Source organism: Loxodonta africana, chromosome 19 (genome assembly GCF_030014295.1).
Source record: "Loxodonta africana isolate mLoxAfr1 chromosome 19, mLoxAfr1.hap2, whole genome shotgun sequence".
Classification (NCBI taxonomy): domain Eukaryota; kingdom Metazoa; phylum Chordata; class Mammalia; order Proboscidea; family Elephantidae; genus Loxodonta; species Loxodonta africana.
Window position 1 is genome coordinate 19506374 of NC_087360.1, and position 20239 is coordinate 19526612.

At 45.6% G+C, this 20239-nt stretch overlaps 1 protein-coding gene across 1 annotated transcript; it reads left to right on the plus strand.

Annotated features, from left to right (window-relative positions):
* Window positions 1-4270: 4270 nt before the first annotated feature.
* UNG (uracil DNA glycosylase) lies at window positions 4271-18783 on the plus strand. The gene is made up of 7 exons (XM_003419362.4): window positions 4271-4471; window positions 5120-5326; window positions 6678-6773; window positions 10454-10551; window positions 11227-11315; window positions 13151-13329; window positions 17741-18783. Exons 1-7 carry the CDS (start codon window positions 4331-4333, stop codon window positions 17879-17881), a joined length of 951 nt encoding a protein of 316 aa, XP_003419410.1. The 5' UTR covers window positions 4271-4330; the 3' UTR covers window positions 17882-18783.
* Window positions 18784-20239: the final 1456 nt, after the last annotated feature.

Sequence of the window (20239 nt, forward strand, 5' to 3'; positions counted from 1 at the left end):
AGCAGGGTCACCCATGGTGGACAGCTTTCAGCAGCGCTTCCAGACTAAAACTCAGAAGAAGGACCTGGCAGTCTACTTCTGAAAAAATTGGCCAATGAAAACCTTTTAAATAGCAGCACAACATTGCCTGACCCAAGCCATGGTATCTTCAATTGCCTTATGTGCGTGGAAAGCTGGGCAATGGATAAGGAAGACTGAAGAAAAATTGATGCCTTTGAATTATGGTGTTGATGAAGAATATTGGATATAGCATTGTTGTGGGGAAAAAAATCATAAAGTTTAATAAAGCAAAAAGAAAGTTTAATTCGGCATATATTCAAAAAGACAAAAATGGGAAGTGGACAAGCATGCTGCCAGAGCTAATGTCTGCCCGAATCCGAGGAAGGTTACAGAATCATCCGTACATATTATCACAAAAATGGGTAGAACCATTGAAAGTTTCATCTTTTCACAGATTGGCTAGAAACTGTGATCTTACCTTTTGAATTGCCTTTCTTGACAATCATGGGTATAGGTTTCAGGAAGCGATAGTCAGGAGGGTCTTCTTTGGTCCAACAAATTTCTACTCACTAAATGTTAATAGGAATACATAAGAGTAGAAAGTCTTTTGTGTCCTGTTTGATTGACTTTATATGAAAAGTTCCTTAAAAGATTATTTTTCTTCCCTAAAAGATAATTTCTAAGATTGTCCCATCTATTGTCTTTATCTCAGGGCTCAGTTGATGTGTCCTTGTGAGTCCTGTGGGCCCGGCTTCAGCTGGGTCACATTCTCTGTGCTCAAGGACAGGGAATAGTAATTGCAATATTATTTTCTAAATCACCATGGCCTGCCAGAAGAATGAACAAATCTGTCTTGGAAGAAGTACAGCCAGAATGCCCCTTAGAAGCGAGGTTGGCGAGACTTCATCTCACATACTTGGGACATGATACCAGGAAGGACAGGTCCCTGGAGAAAGACATCATGCTTGGTAAAGTAGACAGTCTTCAAAACAGAGGAAGACCCTCAATGAGATGAACTGACACAGTGGCTACAACAATGGACTGAAATACAGCAACGATTGTGAGAATGGTGCAGGACCGGGCAGTGTTTCTTTCTGTTATACATAAGGCTGCTATGAGTAGGAACCAACTCCACTGGCACCTGACAACAAACAGTATTCTTTGTTTATTTACCCCATTTGTCAGTTCATGAGGTGTTTGAGTTGCTTCCAGTTTTTGGTGATTAAGAATAAAGTTGCTATAGGGCAGGAGGGAGGGGGAAAGGAGGTGGTTAATGGTGATGGAAATATCACAGTGATTAATGGTAGGGTTGCAAAGCCGATTACTGTAATTGCTGTCAATAAGCTGTACACCCGTGAAAACCTGAATTGGCAAAAGTTGTGTGATAGACATATTTACAACCATGACAAAAAAAAAAAAAGAGTAGCTGCTGAGGCTACTTACGTACAATCAAGTACTTCACGTGATTTGGTTTCTTGAAGGTTTAGGGTCATGGTTTCATGGGACATCCCAGTTAATTGGCCTAATAACATGTTCAGTGCTTCTGTTCTACCTCCTATTTCCTTGCATAGTGCCTGAGGTCTTAACGGTTTGTGAGGGACCATTCAAGGTACAACAGTAAGTCTGTATTCACCTGGAACAACAGAGAAAGGAGAGTCAGGAATAGGAGGAGGGTCTGGAATGTGTGGCTAGTTTTCACCTCAACAACTGCCTCCTTTGCCTTGAGACCAGGAGAACTAGATGGTGCCTGGCTACCATTACTGAACATTTTGGTCAAAGATTCCACAGAAGAATCCAGATTAAAAGGTGGAAAATGCAGAACAGAATTTCAAATTCTCATGGACTCCAGACTTCCTGGAGCTGTGAAGGTTGGATGAATCCCTGAAAATATTGCCCTGAGATAGTCTTTAAACCTTAAACCAAAAATATCCCTTGAAATCTTCTTTGAACCAAATAATACTTAAGCTTAACTAGTAAAAGATCTCTGCTTTGAGCATTACGCTGTTTTGAGAACTATCTATGTGGGATCAGATTGACAACAGCAACTAGAAAGATTAGATAGGAACCTTACGGGGCACTGAATTTATGTCAGTGAGGGAGGAACAGCTCAGAAAAGGAGGGTGAAAATGGTTCCCCAACTCAAAGAATGTAGCCAGCGTCACTAAAAGGCACATGTAGAAACTGTTGAATTGGTGTAAATAAAATCACATTTAAAACAAAGCATAAAGGTTGTTATAAACATTCGTGTACAGGGTTTTATGTGACTGTAGATTTTCATTTCACTTAGATAAATTCCTAGGAGGGAGATTGCTGAATCCCATGGTAAATGTATGTTTAACTTTATAAAAAGGTTGGAGGTTCAAGTCCATCCAGGGACACCTGGGAAGAAAGGTCTGACAATCTACTTCCGAAAAATCAGCCATTGAAAACCCAGTAGAGCACAGTCCTACTCTAACACACGTGGGGTTGTCACAAGTTAGAGTCAACTTGGTGGCAACTGGTTTCTCCTTGGGAGCCCTCAGTCCTAGGCACTGGGACACAACAGCGACAAGGACAAGGATAAAGTCCCTGTCCTCATAAAGGTTACATTTTGGAGGTGGAGATAGACAATAAACAAGGAAAGAAGGAAACAAGATCGTTTCACATAGTGGAGGGGAAGGCATCTCTGAGGAAGGACCCTCAGCTGAGATCAGAAGTTTTCCAGGCAGGTGGACAGCGTGTGCTAGTATATGAAGGCCATATGGGGGACAAGCTTCGTGCGTCCAGCAAATGTGAGGAGATCCAGGTTGTTGGAACTGCGTCAGCCCCGTAGCCCATAGGGCCTTGTGGAGGGGGCCAGAGGGTTGTGGTGTAAGAAGCCGGCCTTTTAGTCTAAGCACATCTGGAAGACACAGGAGGGTATTAACCCGGGCATTGTCCTGTGGCTATAGGAAAGAGGTGGCCAGCTGGGATTGGAGCTAGAGGAGAGCCTTGGTTGAATACAGGGTTTATTCTGGAGATAGAGCTCTGGTGGCACAGTGATTAAGAACTTGGTTGCTAACCAAAAGGTCGGCAGTTGGGATCATCGGCCGCTCCTTGGAAACCCCATGGGGCAGTTCTACTCTGTCCTATAGGGTTGCTATGAGTCCTACTCGATGGCAATGGGTTTGGATTTTTTGGTTTTTGGAGACAGAACCAACAGGACGTATTGATAGCTTGGATGTGAGGTGGGAGGGAAAGAGAAGAATCCCAGGTGTATGGGGGTGTCGGTAGTGCCATTTGGAGGATGAATACTTTGAGGTTTAACCTCCATGACCCCAAAGTCTCCCCCAACTGTATAAGTTAGGTTATCGAAGTGATTTGGGGCAACACTTTCGCCACTCTAAGCCTTAGTTTGTCATCTGTAAAATGATGTCGTTAGGTGCTACCTAGTCTGCTCTGACTCATAGGGACCCCAGGTACAACACAACCAAACACTGCGGGGTCCTGCACCATCCTAACAATTGTTGCTATATTTGAACCCATTGTTGCAGCCACCCTGTCAGTCCATCTCCTTGAGGTCTTCCTCTTTTTCGCTGACCCCCTACTTTACCAAGCATAATGTCCTTCTCCAGGGACTGGTCCCTCCTGATAACATGTCCAAAGTACACAAGACAAAGTCTCGCCACCCTCGCTTCTAAGCAGCATTCTGGCTATACTTCTTCCAAGACAGATTTGTTCGTTCTTCTGGCAGTCCGTATTCTTTACCAACACCATAGTTCAAAGGCATCGATTCCTCTTCGGTCTTCCCTATTCATTGTGCAGCTTTCACATGTATATGATGGGATTGAAAATACCCTGACTTGGGTCAGGCGCACCTTTGGCCTCAGAGTGACATCTTTGCTTTTTAACACTTTCAAAGAGGTTTTTGGCAGCAGATTTGCCCAACCTGTAAAATAGGTTGTGAAAGTTGGATAATTTATATACGCGCTGAGTAAACATTTTGATGCTAATTTTACTCCTACTACAACCCCATAGGGCAGGTACTCTTAATTTTCTTTTTACAGCTGAGAGACAGGGGGACTTGCCCAAAAGGCAGGGTTATAATGTATGAATATACTAAATGAAGGAGGGAATGAATGAAGACAACCCAGCCCTCACACAGGCCCCCAAGGACCCTTCCAAACCCCACCCATCACCCAGAAGCCCCTCCCGCACACGCGCACTGGGCGTTCACCGCCCCCCGTCCCCAGCAGAGCCCCCTGGTCAGAGCATGCGCGGGTCGCTTGGCGCCAATTGTTGATCGCCGCCGCCAACAAGGATTTCGCGGGTTTCCCGGACGGCGCGCGGTCGTTCGCTCCTAGGCTCCAGGATGATCGGCCAGAAGACGCTCTACGCCTTCTTCTCCCCGAGCCCCGCCGGGAAGCGATGTACCCGGAGCCCCGAGCCGGCCGACGCGGGGACTGGCGTGGGGGCGGTGGCGGCGATACCTGAGAAGAACGGGGATGTGGTGGTAAGACGCGGCGGGGACGGGTTGTGGGGTCGGGGTCTGGGGCCGGGCCGGGGCTGCTGGCGGGGGGCCCCGGGCGACCGAGGGGATGCAGGAACGAGCGACTGACTCTGCAAACTGGGAGCCCCGTGTTGAAAACAGCCTCAACGTGTTCAAAACAGCCGCCATGGGCTCTCACCGGCGGCCATGCTAAGGGAGCAGCCAATGGGGGCGAGCCTCGGGGTCCAGAGCGCCAATCAGAGCGCCGCGGGCCCGCCCTTCTGGTCTTGCCGTCCAGTCGCGTGAGGGAGGGGGCGGGACCCCAGGGGAGGGATTTTGCCGCGAAAAGGCAGCGTGGGGACGCAAGTGGCTGGCCCCTGAGGCGGGGCGGGAGCTTCCGCGCCTTGTTCCTTTCCCGCCAATCCCTCAAGACCCCGCGGGGCTTCCTCAGCCCACCTGCCTCCCCCACCCTCCGGTTTTGGTCTCAGGCTCACGAAATTTCCGGCAGCGGCCTACTGGCCCGGGACTGGGCTCAGCCCTGGGGTCGCAGAACCGAAAACCTCCCAAATGGGCATCTTCTGCAGATGGCCCTTGGGATGGGGCTGGAAATGGGGAGCGGCCGGGAGAGGGCCGCTGCAGCTCACGGCCCGCCTCTGCGGGCTCCACTTGCAGGCCAGTCCCGCCAAGAAGGCCCGGACCGGGCAGGACGAGCCGAGCACGCCGCCCTCTTCGCCGCTGAGCCCCGAGCAGCTGATCCGGATTCAGAAGAACAAGGCCATCGCCCTGCTCAGACTCGCAGCCCGCAACGTGCCCGTGGGCTTTGGGGAGAGCTGGAAGCAGCAGCTCAGCCAGGAGTTCGGGAAACCGTATTTTATAAAGGTAAGTGTAGAGCGGTACCTTTCATAACGTTAACAGTGGAGACCGCTGACTCTTTGTGTTATTGAGATAGCAGGTCAAGTCCTCAAGTGTTAGGATATCGCCTTCATAGTCTCTCCTATTTTCCCTCCGTAAATGTCATTTTTGCACTCATGGAGTAAAATGAAGCCATGGTATTTGGGGTCCTCGCATGCTTATTAGCTACAGGTTTTAAAGGCTGTGTTGATGTGAAAGGAGCCCTGGTGACAATTGTTAAGCACTGGACAGCTTACCAGAGGTTGTTGGTTTGAACTCACCCAGAGGCTCCGTGGAAGAAAGATGTGGCAGTCTGCTTCCATAAAAATTACAGCCTGGGAAAACGTATGGGGCAGTTCTGCTCTGTCTTGTAGGGTCAGTGTGAATCCACATTGATTCCATCACACACAGTAGCATCAGCAGGATGATATCAGGAGTCCCTGGATGGCTTGAGTGGTTATTGTTAAGTGCTGTACTACTAATGGAAAAGTTGGTACTTGGAACCTACCTTGGCAGCTGGGAAGACAGGCCTGGTGATCTGCTTCTGAAGGATTACAGCCTTGAAAACCCTATGGAACACAGTTCTATTCTGCATACATGGGGTCACCACGAATCTGAGTAGACACCACGGGCAACTAACAACACCAAAAGAAGGATATCATACCAAAACAAAAACCAAACCGTTGCCATCAAGTCAATTCCAACTCATAGCAACCCTATAGGACGGAGTAGAACTGCCCCATAGGGTTGATAGGCTGGTTTATTTGAACTGTCAACCTTTTGCTTAATAGCCAAGTTCTTAACCACTGGGCCACCAGGGCTCACAACCATAGAATGGTATTATGCCTTCATTTAATCCACGGAGTTAATCAGAAAAAAATTGGCATAGTAAAACTACCAACCAGACTGAATGAAACCTGGCATGGCCTTTAAAAAAATAAAAGGCATTAAGAGGAAATTAAGGCAGCCGGGGAAATATAGCTTGATCCAGCCCAAGAAAAAAAAAAGTTGGTTCTGACTCATAGTGACCCTGTAGGACAGAGTAGAACTGCCCCATAGGGCTTCCAAGGAGTGGCTGGTGGATTCGAACTGCAGACCTTTTGGCTAGCAGCTGAGCTCTTGAACCACTGTGCCACCAGGCCCCCCAAAAAAAGAAAGAAGGAGGAAATTGAAGTGATTGAGCAACCTTGGTGGGTGGCAGGTACTGTTGTGTTTTAAGAGGGTTTGCGTATAGAACTTGACAAAGAGCTAGGTAATTCAACTGATTTGCTTTATTTAGAGGCTTGCTTATGGCTTCCAGTGAGAATGTGATTTTAAATCTCATTTATCTTTATATCAGCTAATGGGGTTTGTGGCAGAAGAAAGAAAGCATCACACCGTTTACCCACCCCCACACCAGGTCTTCACATGGACCCAGATGTGTGACATAAGAGATGTAAGTACCAGAAGGTGATTACTTCATAAAAGACGAGGGAATCAAATAGTATTGCTCAATTAGGGACGCTGCAGATAAGCCGCTGTCCGCAATTCATTAATAGATAAAACATTGAAACTGTGAACTTTGACAGACTATATTTTAGCTGCTGTTTACTCTTTAACTTTTACCATGTGCTACTACATTTTTTTTTTTTTTTACTACATAGCAGAAAGAAAGGAAAAGAAAAATGCGTGCATAGACCATGTGCCTGTAGCTCTCATTTTTCTCTTTTTAAAGGAGCTATTTATGAAACCTTTATTCGCTATATACCAAACTTGGTTGAACATTTTCACTTTGGAGTTCTCATTTTTTAGGAATATGTCGTTTAAGCATCATTTCTGTATCTTATTTGACCCCGAGGAAATGCTGATGGCATAGTGGTTAAGTGCTAATGGCTGCTAACCAAGAGGTCGGCAGTTCAAATCCAGCAAGCGCTCCTTGGAAACTCCATGGGACAGTTCTACTCTGTCCTATAGGGTCGCTATAGTCGGAATCAACTCGACGGCAGGCAGTGGGTTTGGTTGGTTTTTCGTATTTGACCCTGAAACCAACCCCATGCCACTCTTAGGTATTATTGTGGTATGAGTGATGAAATTGAGGCATGAAGCTAGTAATAGGACTCCCCGCCCTAGTTGACAGAACCAGGGCTAATATTCAAACTCTTCAATAAGTCGCAGACTGCCGGGGAATCACTGGCTGGCCCAAATGGTTAGGCACCTGTTACGGATTGAACTGTGTCCCCCAAAAATATGTGTTGTAAATCCTAACCTCTATACCAGTGGTTCTAATCCCATTTGGGAATGGGTTGTCTTTGTTATGTTAATGAGGCAGGTTTAGTGCTGGGTGTATCTTGAGTCAATCTCTTAAAATACAAAAGAGATTAACAAACCTGCAAGATGGGGAAGAGAGATGCCTAGCCACGTGAAGATTGCCCAGGAGGAGAAGCTCAGAAGAGACAAGGCCCTTCCTCTGGGGATGACGGGGAGAGAAAGCCTTCCCCTAGAGCCGGCACCCTGAATTCGGATTTCTACCCTCCTAAACTATGAGAAAATCAATTTCTGTTTGTGAAAGCCACCCATTTGTGGTGTTTTTCTCACAGCAGCACTAGATAACTAAGACAGCACTGAACTACGAACCAAAAGGTCAGTGGTTTGAACCCACCTAGAGGCGCCTCGAAGACAGGCCTGGTGATCTGCAAAGGCCACAGCCTTGAAAACCCTATGGAATGCAGTTCTCCTCCGTGCGCGTGGGGTTACCGCAAATCGGAATTCAGGACTGCTGTCTTAGTGTCTGGTACAGTCGACCCCACCTTGACGTGTAGCTCAATATGTTATTCTTTCTATCTGACCACTCTTTGTTGTTGGCACTTGAAAGCGTTTGAGTTCTGCCCCGGACAGTTTCCATGTTCTGGTAACAAATCCTTGGCTTTAGTTCTTCCTCCACCACTGCTGCTGATTGGCGGCTCCAGTCACATCAGTCTCCTGTTCAAGAGCTTGTCTGTGGTTTTGCACCGTACAGGCAGCCCCCATCGCGAAAGGGAGAATGGGACAACTCATGTACTTAGGAACGGACTGCCATACCGCCTATCATATTTAAAAATTGACTTAAATACAATGGTTCGTAATGAACGCAAGTGCTACTTTGTGATGGACATGAAAACGTTGTGTGGTTTGGAAGTGTTTCTTCAGTGTTTTATATGCATAGAAAGGTAAAATATATACTGTATACTAATATTTGATTAAACCAAAACCCATAGCAGTCAAGTCGATTCTGACTCCTAACAACCCTATAGGACAGAGTAGGACTGCCCATAGGGTTTCCAAGGAGTGCCTGTGGGATTTGAACTGCTGACCTTTCAGTTAGCAGCCTGAGCTCTTAACCACTGCACTGCCAGGTCTTCAGACACTTGACTGACGTTAAATAAGAACCGTGTGTGCCGTTTCTGACTTAACTTACAAATGCAACCTGAAGACAGACTTAGGAACCAATCTCCTTTGTAACCTGGGGACTGGCTGTATAAACTATGAAAGGGCTGATCATGTCTTACCTCCATCTCAGAGCAGGCTGTGTGGCATGAACCTCCTCACTTCTGTCTTGAAAACCAACTTACTAGATCCATCTCCGGCATCTCCTTGTAGCCTGTTGCCTATGACCTTTGTCATCTGTCTTTCCTTTAACCCCCACAATATACTCACACTGGAGGATTTGGGGTTTTGTTGTTATCCTTTTCCCTCCCCCATTTGTAAGATGGGGGGAGGAGTCCTGTGATTTCCTACATGTCTGCTAAACCAAATGGAAGAGAGAGAGGTGAATCCGCCATCTTGGTAAGGTTGCCACACCTAATACTTAGCAAACTCCACAGTTTACTTTTTAAAGCAGGAACTCCGTAGCTCCTTATTTTGAAATGACTTTGCTCTAATGTTTGAACATTATGTTCTGTTCTGAATACCAACGGTCAATACGAAAGCGTCAAGCCTGTGAGAGTCTGAGCATCGGAGGGGTCAGCGGGGCTCCTTTATAGAAAAGCACGTTGAGGCTTTAGCTTGGGAGGTGGTTAAGTAGCTCAAACAAGGAAGTTCACTCATCCAGGACCAGATCCTTGAACAGAGAACCATCCGTCCTGGGACAGGTTGCTTCCCTATGGAGAAAACACCAGGGACAGTGAACCCTTAGGGGAGGCACAGAGAGAGGCTTGTGGCAGCGTCCTGGACACGGAACATCTGAATCTGGGTTTTCAAAAGAAGAAAAGTATGTCAGTTGTGAAGGAAGAGTCTAAACAGGGCCCCATGGACAGAAGCAGTAGAATGAAGAGGTGGGTGGGCACTGGACAAAAGGGTTAACCTTCTATTGCAACACCTCCCGTGACAGTGACCTCATTCCCATTCGGTGCATCAGCCGCTTCTTTCTTCCCTTGGTCCTTTGGACCTGGCCTCAATCTCTTGAGGTTTCGTCCGTTAGCGATTGTAGGGGAGCAGGCACCCTCATGTCACTGGTGGGGAATTCAAATTGCTTAAACTCATTAAAAAGTGATTTGGTGATAACCTATGAAAATTTGAAATAAACTTCTCCTTTGATCGGCAACTCCACTATTCGGAATCTAGTCCATAGAAATAAAAAGCAGTATTTTGTGTAATGGAAATAATTTGGGAAACAAGATGACTGCCCATTACTGATTAAACTGTCTGTAGTCTTGAAAGATGCCCAAAATGAGTGATGTAAAAAATACCAAGCATAGGGTAATGAGTGCAGTAACCCCCGATACACAGGTAATTTCAAATGGGTAAATTGGGATGGGATAGGGCTGACCGAGAGATAACTAACGTATGTGCTTCTGGGTGGCTGCACTTGTTACGACGGTGTATTTACTTTGGTGACTTGGAAGATGAGCATGAAAACAAAGCCAGCTTGTTTGAAAAACCTGTGTCAGGGAAGGACTTGGGGTGATATCAAGGGCAAGATAATTTGGCCATAGGAAGTAATGGTGCCAAGGAAGTTACTCCCTTGGAGTTCTCGGTTGGGTCAGGAAGGTTTGCCTTCTCATTGTGACATTCCTTTTAAAGGTTATCAGTCAGCAAGGTGTTTATCTAGACTGCCTGCACTGTGGTATTGTTTAACGTCTTGCCAACTGGTATTCACAGGTGAAAGTTGTCATCCTGGGACAGGACCCATATCACGGACCTAATCAAGCTCATGGGCTCTGCTTTAGTGTTCAAAGACCTGTGCCGCCTCCACCCAGGTACAACTGCTCTATAGATGGCTCAGGGCCAATCTTGACTACTTTCAGATGTGTACTTTTTGAATCACAGGTGCGACTATTTGAGGGCATTCGCTGGCCTTAGGAGCAGGGTTTCTCAACTTCACACTGTAGGTCCTCTAGCCTGGATCCTTCTTTATTGTGGGGGCTGCCCTGTGCATTGTAAGATGTTTAGCAGCATCCTTGCCACAAGATGCCGGTAGCAACCTCCCCTCCCTAGTTGTGATAACCAAAAATGTCTCTAGACACTGCCCAGTGTCCCCTGGAACCAAAATCGCTCCAGTTAAGAACCACTGCTTTGGAGGATTTTGTATACAATGTATATACTATAGAAATATAAAAACTGTGAACATCATTTGTGAAAGAATTATGGCTGCTGGGCTAATCTACTTAGGTCTTCCAAAGTGCCAGATCTTAAATCTACACACAGACCAAAGTAAAGAATAAGATTTTGCTTTTGGCCGGTACCCGCAGCATTCCATTGTTTTTCTTCCCTGCTCGGTCATGGCTGAAGGAGGAAAGGATGAAATGGGGACTGTTTAAATATTTCCTAATCGAGAGCAGACTTACAGACTTTAACCTCTCAGGTATGTGGGTGGTTGCTGAACTTTCAGAATTATGGTTAAGATTCTCTTTTTTTTTTTGCTTTTCTTTCAGTTTGGAAAACATTTATAAAGAACTGTCTACAGACATAGATGGTTTTGTTCATCCGGGTCATGGAGATCTGTCTGGGTGGGCCAAACAAGGTAACCTTGTTTATGTTCATCGTTGGAGCTGTTACATCAACCCATCTCAATAAGGGTTTTCCTTGTTTTTGCTGACTCTTTACCAACCATGATGTCCTTTTCTAGCGATTGATCTTGCCTCATGACGTGTCAAAAGTAAGGAATTGAAGTCTTGCCATCCTTACTTCTAAAGAACATTCTGGTTTTATTTCTTCTAAGACTGATTTGTTTGTTCTTCTGGCAGTCCACGGTATAGTCAACATTTTTTGCCAATACCACAGTTTGAACACATCAGACCCCAAAATTACAAGATATATTTGGATTAATTTCAACAGCCTTCTCCTTTCCATCCTGATTGTTTGTACTTTAAAAGGCGGCTGTAAAAATCTAGAGCTCTTTTATAAAATGGTTAATTTATATAAGTAAAAAAGAATGTATTATCTTAGTTTATCCTGTAGCCAATGTTTCCTTTCATGTTGTAATCATACTCTGAAAAAGAAAGATGTGTTCCTTATTATATCATATATATTATTATACTGGAAACCCTGGTGGTGTAGTGGTTAAGTGCTATGGCTGCAAACCAAGAGGTCGGCAGTTTGAATCCGCCAGGTGCTCCTTGGAAACTCTATGGGGCAGTTCTGCCCTGTCCTATAGGGTCGCTATGAGTCCGAATCGACTCGACGGAAGTGGGTTATTATTATATTATTAATATAACTTTGTAATATAATAATAATATTATTAATTTTTAAAATTTATCTGCTCAAAGATTCTTCGCTTTGACCACTTAGAAATTGGCCTCACTCTTCTCATTTTGACACATGCGTTGTGTGTGTGTGTTTAATGCCTACCTACGGGACTTTTCTACTTTTTATGTTTTTACAATAATCAACCGTCCTTATACAATCAGAATAAGGAAAGACTGTTAGTCTTTGATTGTTTTTCTTTTTTTTTTTTTTAGTGTTTTACTGTATTTTTGGTGAAAATATATACAGCAAAATGTGTTATCATTCAATAATTTCCACACCTAATGTTCAGTGGCGTTGGTTACGTTCTTCACATTGCGTCAACATTCTCATTATTTCCATTCTAGTTTTTCACTTTCCACCCCATCTGTGCTGTAGCGTAACCTGTCAATTTGGTCTCATATTTTTTAAAAGGGGGTAGTACTCATGGGTGACAGTCTTTACTTTTTGAGCTAACGTGCTATTCAGTTAAAAGGTGACTTCGTGGGATAGTTCCACTTCACGGTTTAAAGAGTATATAAGGCAGTAGTCTTGGGGATTCTTCTAGTCTCAATGTGTCTAGTATCTTTGGTTGTTTCTTGCCGTTTGATTTTCGTTTTCAATGAAATTTTTGGCCGACTTGTTATATAGTAAAACCTGTAAAAGCCAGTACCTGTGTAAGGCGGAAGCCTGTCAGAGAAGGAAAACTAAAATATTTTCCATTAAAACAAATGACACAAAGTGGTAAGACTGTACCCTGTTAAAGGTGGAAAACTTACAAGACCTGGAAAAACAAGGCAGTCCTATTGAGTTCTGGCTTTCACAAGTCCCACTGTATCTCCCAGGGTTATTTAATATCATTTAGGATATTTTTAAAAGCCATCCTTCCTGATGACAACAATAAATGAACATTCACTTGGAAGACGTCAAAAAGGCAGAGATGAAAATAAAATGCTCTCTAATCTCATCACCTGCAGTTCATGTTTGACCACGGTTCATGTTGTGATGCTTTCTTCATGACCTAATTTCAGACTTATGTGGATGATTTCATAGTGTGTATAACACCCAAGCTGGGAGTTGGAGCTGACTTGTTGTAGCCTACTTTTAACTGATTTCTTCCATGTGTGTTCCTAGGTGTTCTCCTGCTCAATGCTGTCCTCACTGTTCGAGCACATCAAGCTAACTCTCACAAGGAAAGAGGCTGGGAGCAATTTACCGATGCAGTTGTGTCCTGGCTAAATCAGAACTCACATGGCCTTGTCTTCTTACTCTGGGGCTCTTATGCTCAGAAGAAGGGCAGTGCCATCGATAGGGTATGGATTTTTTTTTTTTTTTTTAATCACTTCAAAGCAGTTTAGAAAATTCTAGGAATCATTGCCAAGCAGTCCTGGAAAATCCATGTCATAAACTAAGTGAGTCTTAGTTTCCCTTAAGATTGTCAAAGTTTTGGGGCTCAGAGAGGTGAAGTCGTTTGCCCAAAGTTGCAGTAAATGGTGGAGCTGAGATCAGAGCCCAGCCTTGCAGAGCTTCAGATTCTAGGTTCTTAAGCACCATGCTGAGTGGTTTGTCTGTTCGCCTGGGTAGGCCTGTGGGAGTGTGTTGTGTGCAGCCTTTGAACAAGGGAGTATACAGGATTCTAAGCCGGTGGTAGAGTCTCCAAAGGTTTTGTGCGCATGAACAGAATCTTTTCAGGCTTTCACTTTTCTGAAGGAATAATAGAAATAAAGTGTTGCATGAATGAACCAACTGTTAAGATCTGATTGTCTGGGTAAGTAAGAAGTGTACGTGAGAGTAATTTCCAGTCTTTGTGCTTTAGGGAGGTTTGCAATCAGTAGATCTATTACCTCAGCATAGTTTTTATTCAGTATATTTATAGCCTTTATTATTAAACTTGGTTTGGTCTAAAAGGAAGCAGTCATTAAAGCAGCTTGATCGTGGAAACCAAGTTGTGTATCTCCAGCTGTAAAACTGGTGGTGTGAGGGCATCGGACCTTCAGGGGGCATTGTGGGAAGGGGAAGAGAGTCATTATCAGCGTCACTAGCCCAAGGCTGGCTGCTGTGAGCTGGAGGTCTGACACACCTTCACCCTCCCCTTTTTACCAATTCTGACACCAGCTGTCCCTCCCACGGCACTCTCTGCTTCTCTGCTGGGTTCGATAATTCATTGCAGTGGCCACACAGAACTCACAGAACAAACTCACAATTATGGGGCTTATTAGGGAAGGGACAAGCTACAATTTAGGATCAGGCATGACTTAGGATACAGTTCTTCGATCAGGATAGTCTCTCTGGCCCTTAGCTCCTTGAACCCTTAGCCCGGCCTCTCACCTGCTTGGGCAATTGTTACAAAGCTCTACCAATAAGTACCCGGCAGCACCCCACTCTGCCGGTAAGACTTGGCCTGAAGCGGCTCAGCTCTCTTATGCTGTGGGTCGGCACACCCACTGTAACCACCTTGCTCTGTCTCAGGTGTTCCAGCTTGCTCTATCTCCTGGATCTAGGAGGTTGTCAGTGCAGGGACCGGGGGTCCAAAGAATACACTGTTAAGCCTAGCAGGATGGCAAAACTGACCAATTCCCTCATTAGGCTTCCATACATGTTATTTGCATGATTCCACCCCACAAGGGTGCCATGCACCTTATTTGCATTATTAGCAAGCTGTCCAATCCCCTTGGTGGGCCACAAGCACCTTATTTACATAGTGTCACCTAATCATTTGGTGAGAGTTACAAGACCATGGCAAGGAAGGCCACGCAAAAGGAATCCGTTACTCCGTACTAACCGAGTCTCCTAACTACTAAATCTGTATAGCTGGCTGCATTTGCATTTTTATAAGTGACCCCATAGGCACATCAAGTTCAACAAGTTTCAAGCTAAATTCTCCTTTCCTCATCCATTTTTCACTAAACTTGCTCCTGTGTTCTCCCCACTGATTAAAAAGTACCACCATCTGCCCAGTCGGTCTAGGCCAGGAATCTGATGTCGTTTTTGATTTCTCTCTTTCCCTTCCTCATATTTAATCAGCCATCAGTGTCTGTGTTCTTCCTTCTGTCTGTCTCACATCTGTCCCACCTCTCCACTTGAACATGCCTTGCTTCAGGCTCGTCTTACCTGACCTGGATTGTTGAGCTGCAGCCTGCTCTTGGTTTCCCTACTTCTCATTTTCCCCATTCTAGTCCCTTCTCAAGGAGCCCTGGTGGTACAGATGGTTAAGCGCTCGGCTGCTAACTGAAAGGTTGACAGTTCAAACCCACCCGGCACTCAGCGGGAGAAAGACCTGGCAGTCTATACCCTTAAAGATTATAGCCTAGAAAACCCTATGGGGCAGTTCTCTGGCTCATGGGATCACCATGAGTTGAAAATTGACTCAGTGGCACCCGTCTTACAGCCTGAAATGCAAATCTGATCATGTCATTCCCCCGCTATGGCTTTGGAAGCAGTGATGGGTTTGGCTGACAAGACGGTGTCTTGGTGTTGGCTCACACCTGCCTCTCGCTGCAACTCCACCGCTTCCTTGACTGCGCCCCACTTTGCTTGTCCTGCTTTCTCTGCCCACAGCGTGAGGTCTTTGCAGTCCCCAGAGCTAACTCAGCCTTTAAAGTGTAGCGCAGCCGACATTTACTGGGGCTTCTTCCACTTGTCAGACCCACACGGGTATTACTTCTCGTACTCTGTATGCATTATCATTAATTCGATCCTTCATGGTATTTTATAAGCTAGGTGCTATTGGTATTCCTGATTTACAGGTGAAAAATAAAGGGCAGCTTAGAGAGGTTGAGGGCCACTCCATGTTTATACAACTACTAAGCGGCAGAGCTGGGACTTGAGCCCAGGCATCTGGCTTCAGGCTCTGTGCTTTCAACCACTCTGGACTGCCTCACTATCAAGTCAGTCTCTTATACAAAAAGTTATACCCACCTTGCAATATACTCCTAGCTGCTCTACCCCTAATGAGACGGCATGTTCCTTTCCACCCCGTGTTCACTGTGTCCATTCAGCCAGCTCGTGTGCCCTCTGCCCTCTCATCTTTCCTCCAGGCAGGAGCTGCCCACATAGTCTCATGTATCTACTTGAGCCAAGAAGCTCACTCCTCACCAGTATCATTATCTATCTTATAGTCCAGTCCAATCCCTGTGATGACCCCATATTGACACATTATTACCTTGAAACTTGTGAGAGCCATCTGGCAAGGTTTCCATCTTTGACAGGGTGCAGTCTGACCACTTTTTTATTGCTCGATTTAGTGGAAAATATTTGTGTTTTCCTTCTCTGACAGGCTTTCGCCTTATACAGGTTGTGGCTCTCGCAGGTTTTACTGTATAGTTCGTAGAGTTCACATTAGGGTCACTCTGACACATGCTTAATATCATGTGTCCACCCTCACAATATCATACATAATAGTGTACACTGCCCTAAAAATGCCCAAAGGCAGGACTTTTTGAAATAAACTTTTTTTTTGTTAGATGTTTTATTTAAATGCAGAAAAGAATAAAGAAGGAAACAAATAGTGGTCTGTCATCCTCCTGCTCAGATAACTGCAGTTGACGTTTAAGTCAAAGTCTATTTTTGTGGTGAGATTATTCAAACAGTATGTTGTTAGCCACATCATCCTCATAATAGGTTGTGGATCAGACCATTGTGATCCATAGGGTTTTCATTGCTGATATTTCAGACGTAGATCGCCAGGCCTTTCTTGCTAGTCTTAGTCTGGAAGCTCCACTGCATGAGGTGAGTTGGCTGTGATCAAATCCAGGTCTCCTGCACGGAAGGCGAGAATTCTACCACTGAACCACCATTGTCCCCTCAAACCGTGGAAATGCCATTGAATCAGTTCTGACTCACAGTGACCCTATAGGACAGAGTAGAACTGTCCCATAGGGTTTCCAAGGCCAGAATCTTTACAGAAGAGACTGCCACATCTTTTCTCCTGCTGGGGCAGCTGGTTGGTCTGGACTGCCAACCTTTTGGTTAGCAGCCAAGCTCTTAACTGTTACACCACCAGGGTTTCATAGAAAACCTAAACACCAGACCCGTTGCTGTTCAGTCAATTCCAACTCTTAGCACCCCTACAGGACAGAGCAGAACTGCCCGATAGGGTTTCCTTTTGGTTAACAGCCGTAGGCTTAACCACTGAGCCACAGGAGCTCCATATAGAGGAGAAGAAAATGGAAAGTAAATACCTTCCACTGTTTCTTTCCTCTTAAAGGTACTAAATAGTTTCTCGTGAATTTTTAAAAAAAAAAAAAACTTTTTTAATGAATTTATCACTTTATTTTTATTCAGAAGGAATCGCTGCCTTGCTTTTGTTTGTTTTGCCATATCAGCCCATATGTAAGATCTTAGCTAGTAGAAGCAGTGCTGCTGTGAGCCTCCTTACATGCAGACCTTTGTGTTAGTCATGCATCGTGGTGACCTTTAGCAAGTGCTCTCTTAGCTGTGGTGGAATTGTGGGGCTGTGAGGTAGGGGCATTTAAAAAACGGAGAGATAATTGCCAAATCAGAGGTGAGGCTCGCCCTTTTGGCATGCTCAGAGCCCAGCAAAGGTAGTTACTCTATAATGAATGAGTGAGTGAATGAATGGATGTATGTTCTAGCATAATTGCTGAAGGGGAAATAAACTTCGGAAAACGGGCAAATTTAGAACAAAAGGGTATCCACACAGTGTCTTGGAAAAGTCCCGAATATGCCATGTTTCATTCTCTCGTTGGCTGGACTCTCTTGCAGAAGCGGCACCACGTGTTGCAGACTGCCCATCCCTCCCCGTTGTCCGTGTATCGAGGCTTCTTTGGATGTGGGCATTTTTCTAAAACCAATGAGCTGCTGCGGAAGTCTGGCAAGAAGCCCATCGACTGGAAGGACCTGTGACCTGAGCAGAGGGGGTGGCCTCTGCTAGTGGTTTTTGCGAAGCTGCTGTTGAAGAATTAGCCAGCTGTGAAGTCCAGTTGAAAAAGAATTGCTTTACTAATTCTTCAGTGCCCTGCCTAAGGGGAGCTGCTTCCCTAAGGCAGCAGCGAGCCAGGTTGCCCACAAACAGCAGTTTTCACCTCCACTCGCCCCCCTTACCTTGTTGGTTAAAGGGAGGAAACATGCACCTTTTGGGTACAGCCAGTAGTTTGATGCTGCTGCTACTTATTTTTACCAGCTAGGTTAGACTTTAGGTTAGATGGTGGTGGGTATTTTTATTTAGGAAGGCCCCCTGCACCCAGCGAGGCATCCCAATCTCTGCCAGAGACACCAGCTCCATTGATATTGCAGGAAACGGAATCTATCTGGCCCTCAACTGGTCCAGTAATTAGGGACCAATTTTCTGATGATAACGGGGGGAAATTCCTAAGGAAAGATAGTAGGCAGGAGCTTAACAAATGGGCAGAGGCTCCGAGAAGTGAGCTGGGGGTCTTATTATTCTTTGAGTGTTTTCTTGGAATCAAGGGTGCAAGTTGGACCAGGAAGAGAAAAGTTTTTTAGGGGGGAAATGCTTCTCTTCTGAGTTCATTTCGAGTTTTTTTTTTTTTAAGGCAGCAGACTGTCAGATGCTATTTTTTACGGACTGAAAAAAGCTTGGGGTGTTTTTTTCTGCAACCCTCAGGAATTTTACCTTTTTTCAAAAAATACGTGTGCCGGTGTGTATATATTTTTTTAATCCTTTGTTTAAGAGACCAACTTTTAGTCCTGCACCCCCGACCTTGATCTTGTTAGAGATGCCATTTTGCTATTAACGGGGTTAAAGCCTTAACTCCGTGTGAGTTTGGTAATAAAAAGATTGTTGCAGTCTCGCTCGGTGCACCAGTGTCTTTTGTCAGCTCCCTCGGGTCCCTAGGCAATTGCCAAGACACACGGATGTCCTTAAGCTGCCGTTGCACTTGGGGCCAAGTGCGGGCGGGCGCTGCAGAGCCGTCCCCATGACAACCATTGTCTGCGGGAAGGGCCGCCTTCGCGCCGCAGGCCCGCCCCCCTTCCTCCCGCCCCCTCCGCCCCGGATGGAGCGGCCCACCCCACCACCATGCCTGGGTAAGCCCGGGCCTGGTTCTGGGAAGGGGCGCAGAGAAGACTGCAGCCGGCAGGGCTCTTCCAAGCTGGGCTCCGCCCCAGGCAGGAGTAGCACCCCAACTCCACAAGTGCTGTGGGGAGCCCAGATGGGGTCAGGGCCTACTGAGATCCTAAAGGGCAAGCTTCCCGCTGGGAAAAAAGCATTGCTTCAGGTCTTAGCACGGCCATCATGGCCTGCCTTTCTGCCATACCCTGTAAAAGTTTGAGAGTTCCTTCTCTGGTGCTCCCTTGACTAGTATTTCTAGACACCGCCTAGGAATCTGAACTTAGGGTGATAAGGCTAGGGGCCCAGGAAGACTCCCTGATGGCTATTGACCTACCGGCACTTGGCTCTGGCAGCTGGGAGTGGAGTTTGCACTTCCCTGGTGTCCAGTAAAAAAGTATGCAGAAGGGTTGGTAAACAGAGCAAACCTGTTGAAGCGGAGTCGACTCAGACTCAGCAACCCTATAGGACGGAGTAGAACTGCCCCATAGAGTTCCAAGGAGCGTCGGGTGTACTCAAACTGCTGACCTTTTGGTTAGCGGATGTAGCCCTTAACCACCATACCGCCAGCGTTTCCATGGTGTGCTTCTATCTGGGCAAGAAAGTGTGCAGGCATCTAAACTAGCAAACACGTTTCTTAGGGGTGTGGAAGCCTTACTTTGCTGCTTCCCTCATCTGTGAAGAGTTCATGATCCTCACATTCTGGGATCAGTAAGCAGCAGGAAGAGGCATTTTTAATCTGCCCTCTGGCACCGTTGGGTTCCTACCTCCTGAGAAATTACAGTGGACTCCGCCACCCAAGGGAGAAGGGAGAGGATAGAATTCCCAGACCAGTTAGATTTTGACACTTCTCTCCTATTGCAATGCTGTAAGGAGTAGATGCTGAGATACCAGAAATTATCAAAACACCAGGTAATAATCACTTTTTTAATATACTGCATCTTAGAAGTGTACTAACCCTTCAAACTACACAGATGAGTGCTTTAAATGGTCTCCGACCAAAAAAATACAAATCCAGTTTTTATCACTGATTCTTTAGAAAGAACGTTCCTTATTTGGGTGAATTCTTAACCACATAGTAATAATTTTTTCACGTTTCTGGGTTTCCTACGATTCCATCATTCCATATGCAAAAACAAATAAAAGGTAATTTTAGTCTTTTAAGTCAGGGGTCGTTAAACATTTTCTGTGAA

What these genes read in the sequence shown, in the direction of transcription:
- UNG (XM_003419362.4), top strand. Translation starts at nt 4,331, where the DNA reads ATGATCGGCCAGAAGACGCTCTACGCCTTCTTCTCCCCGAGCCCCGCC. An exon ending in AGAAGAACGGGGATGTGGTG is followed by an intron (nt 4,472 to 5,119) that starts GTAAGACGCGGC and finishes CTCCACTTGCAG; the next exon opens with GCCAGTCCCGCCAAGAAGGC. An exon ending in GGAAACCGTATTTTATAAAG is followed by an intron (nt 5,327 to 6,677) that starts GTAAGTGTAGAG and finishes TCTTTATATCAG; the next exon opens with CTAATGGGGTTTGTGGCAGA.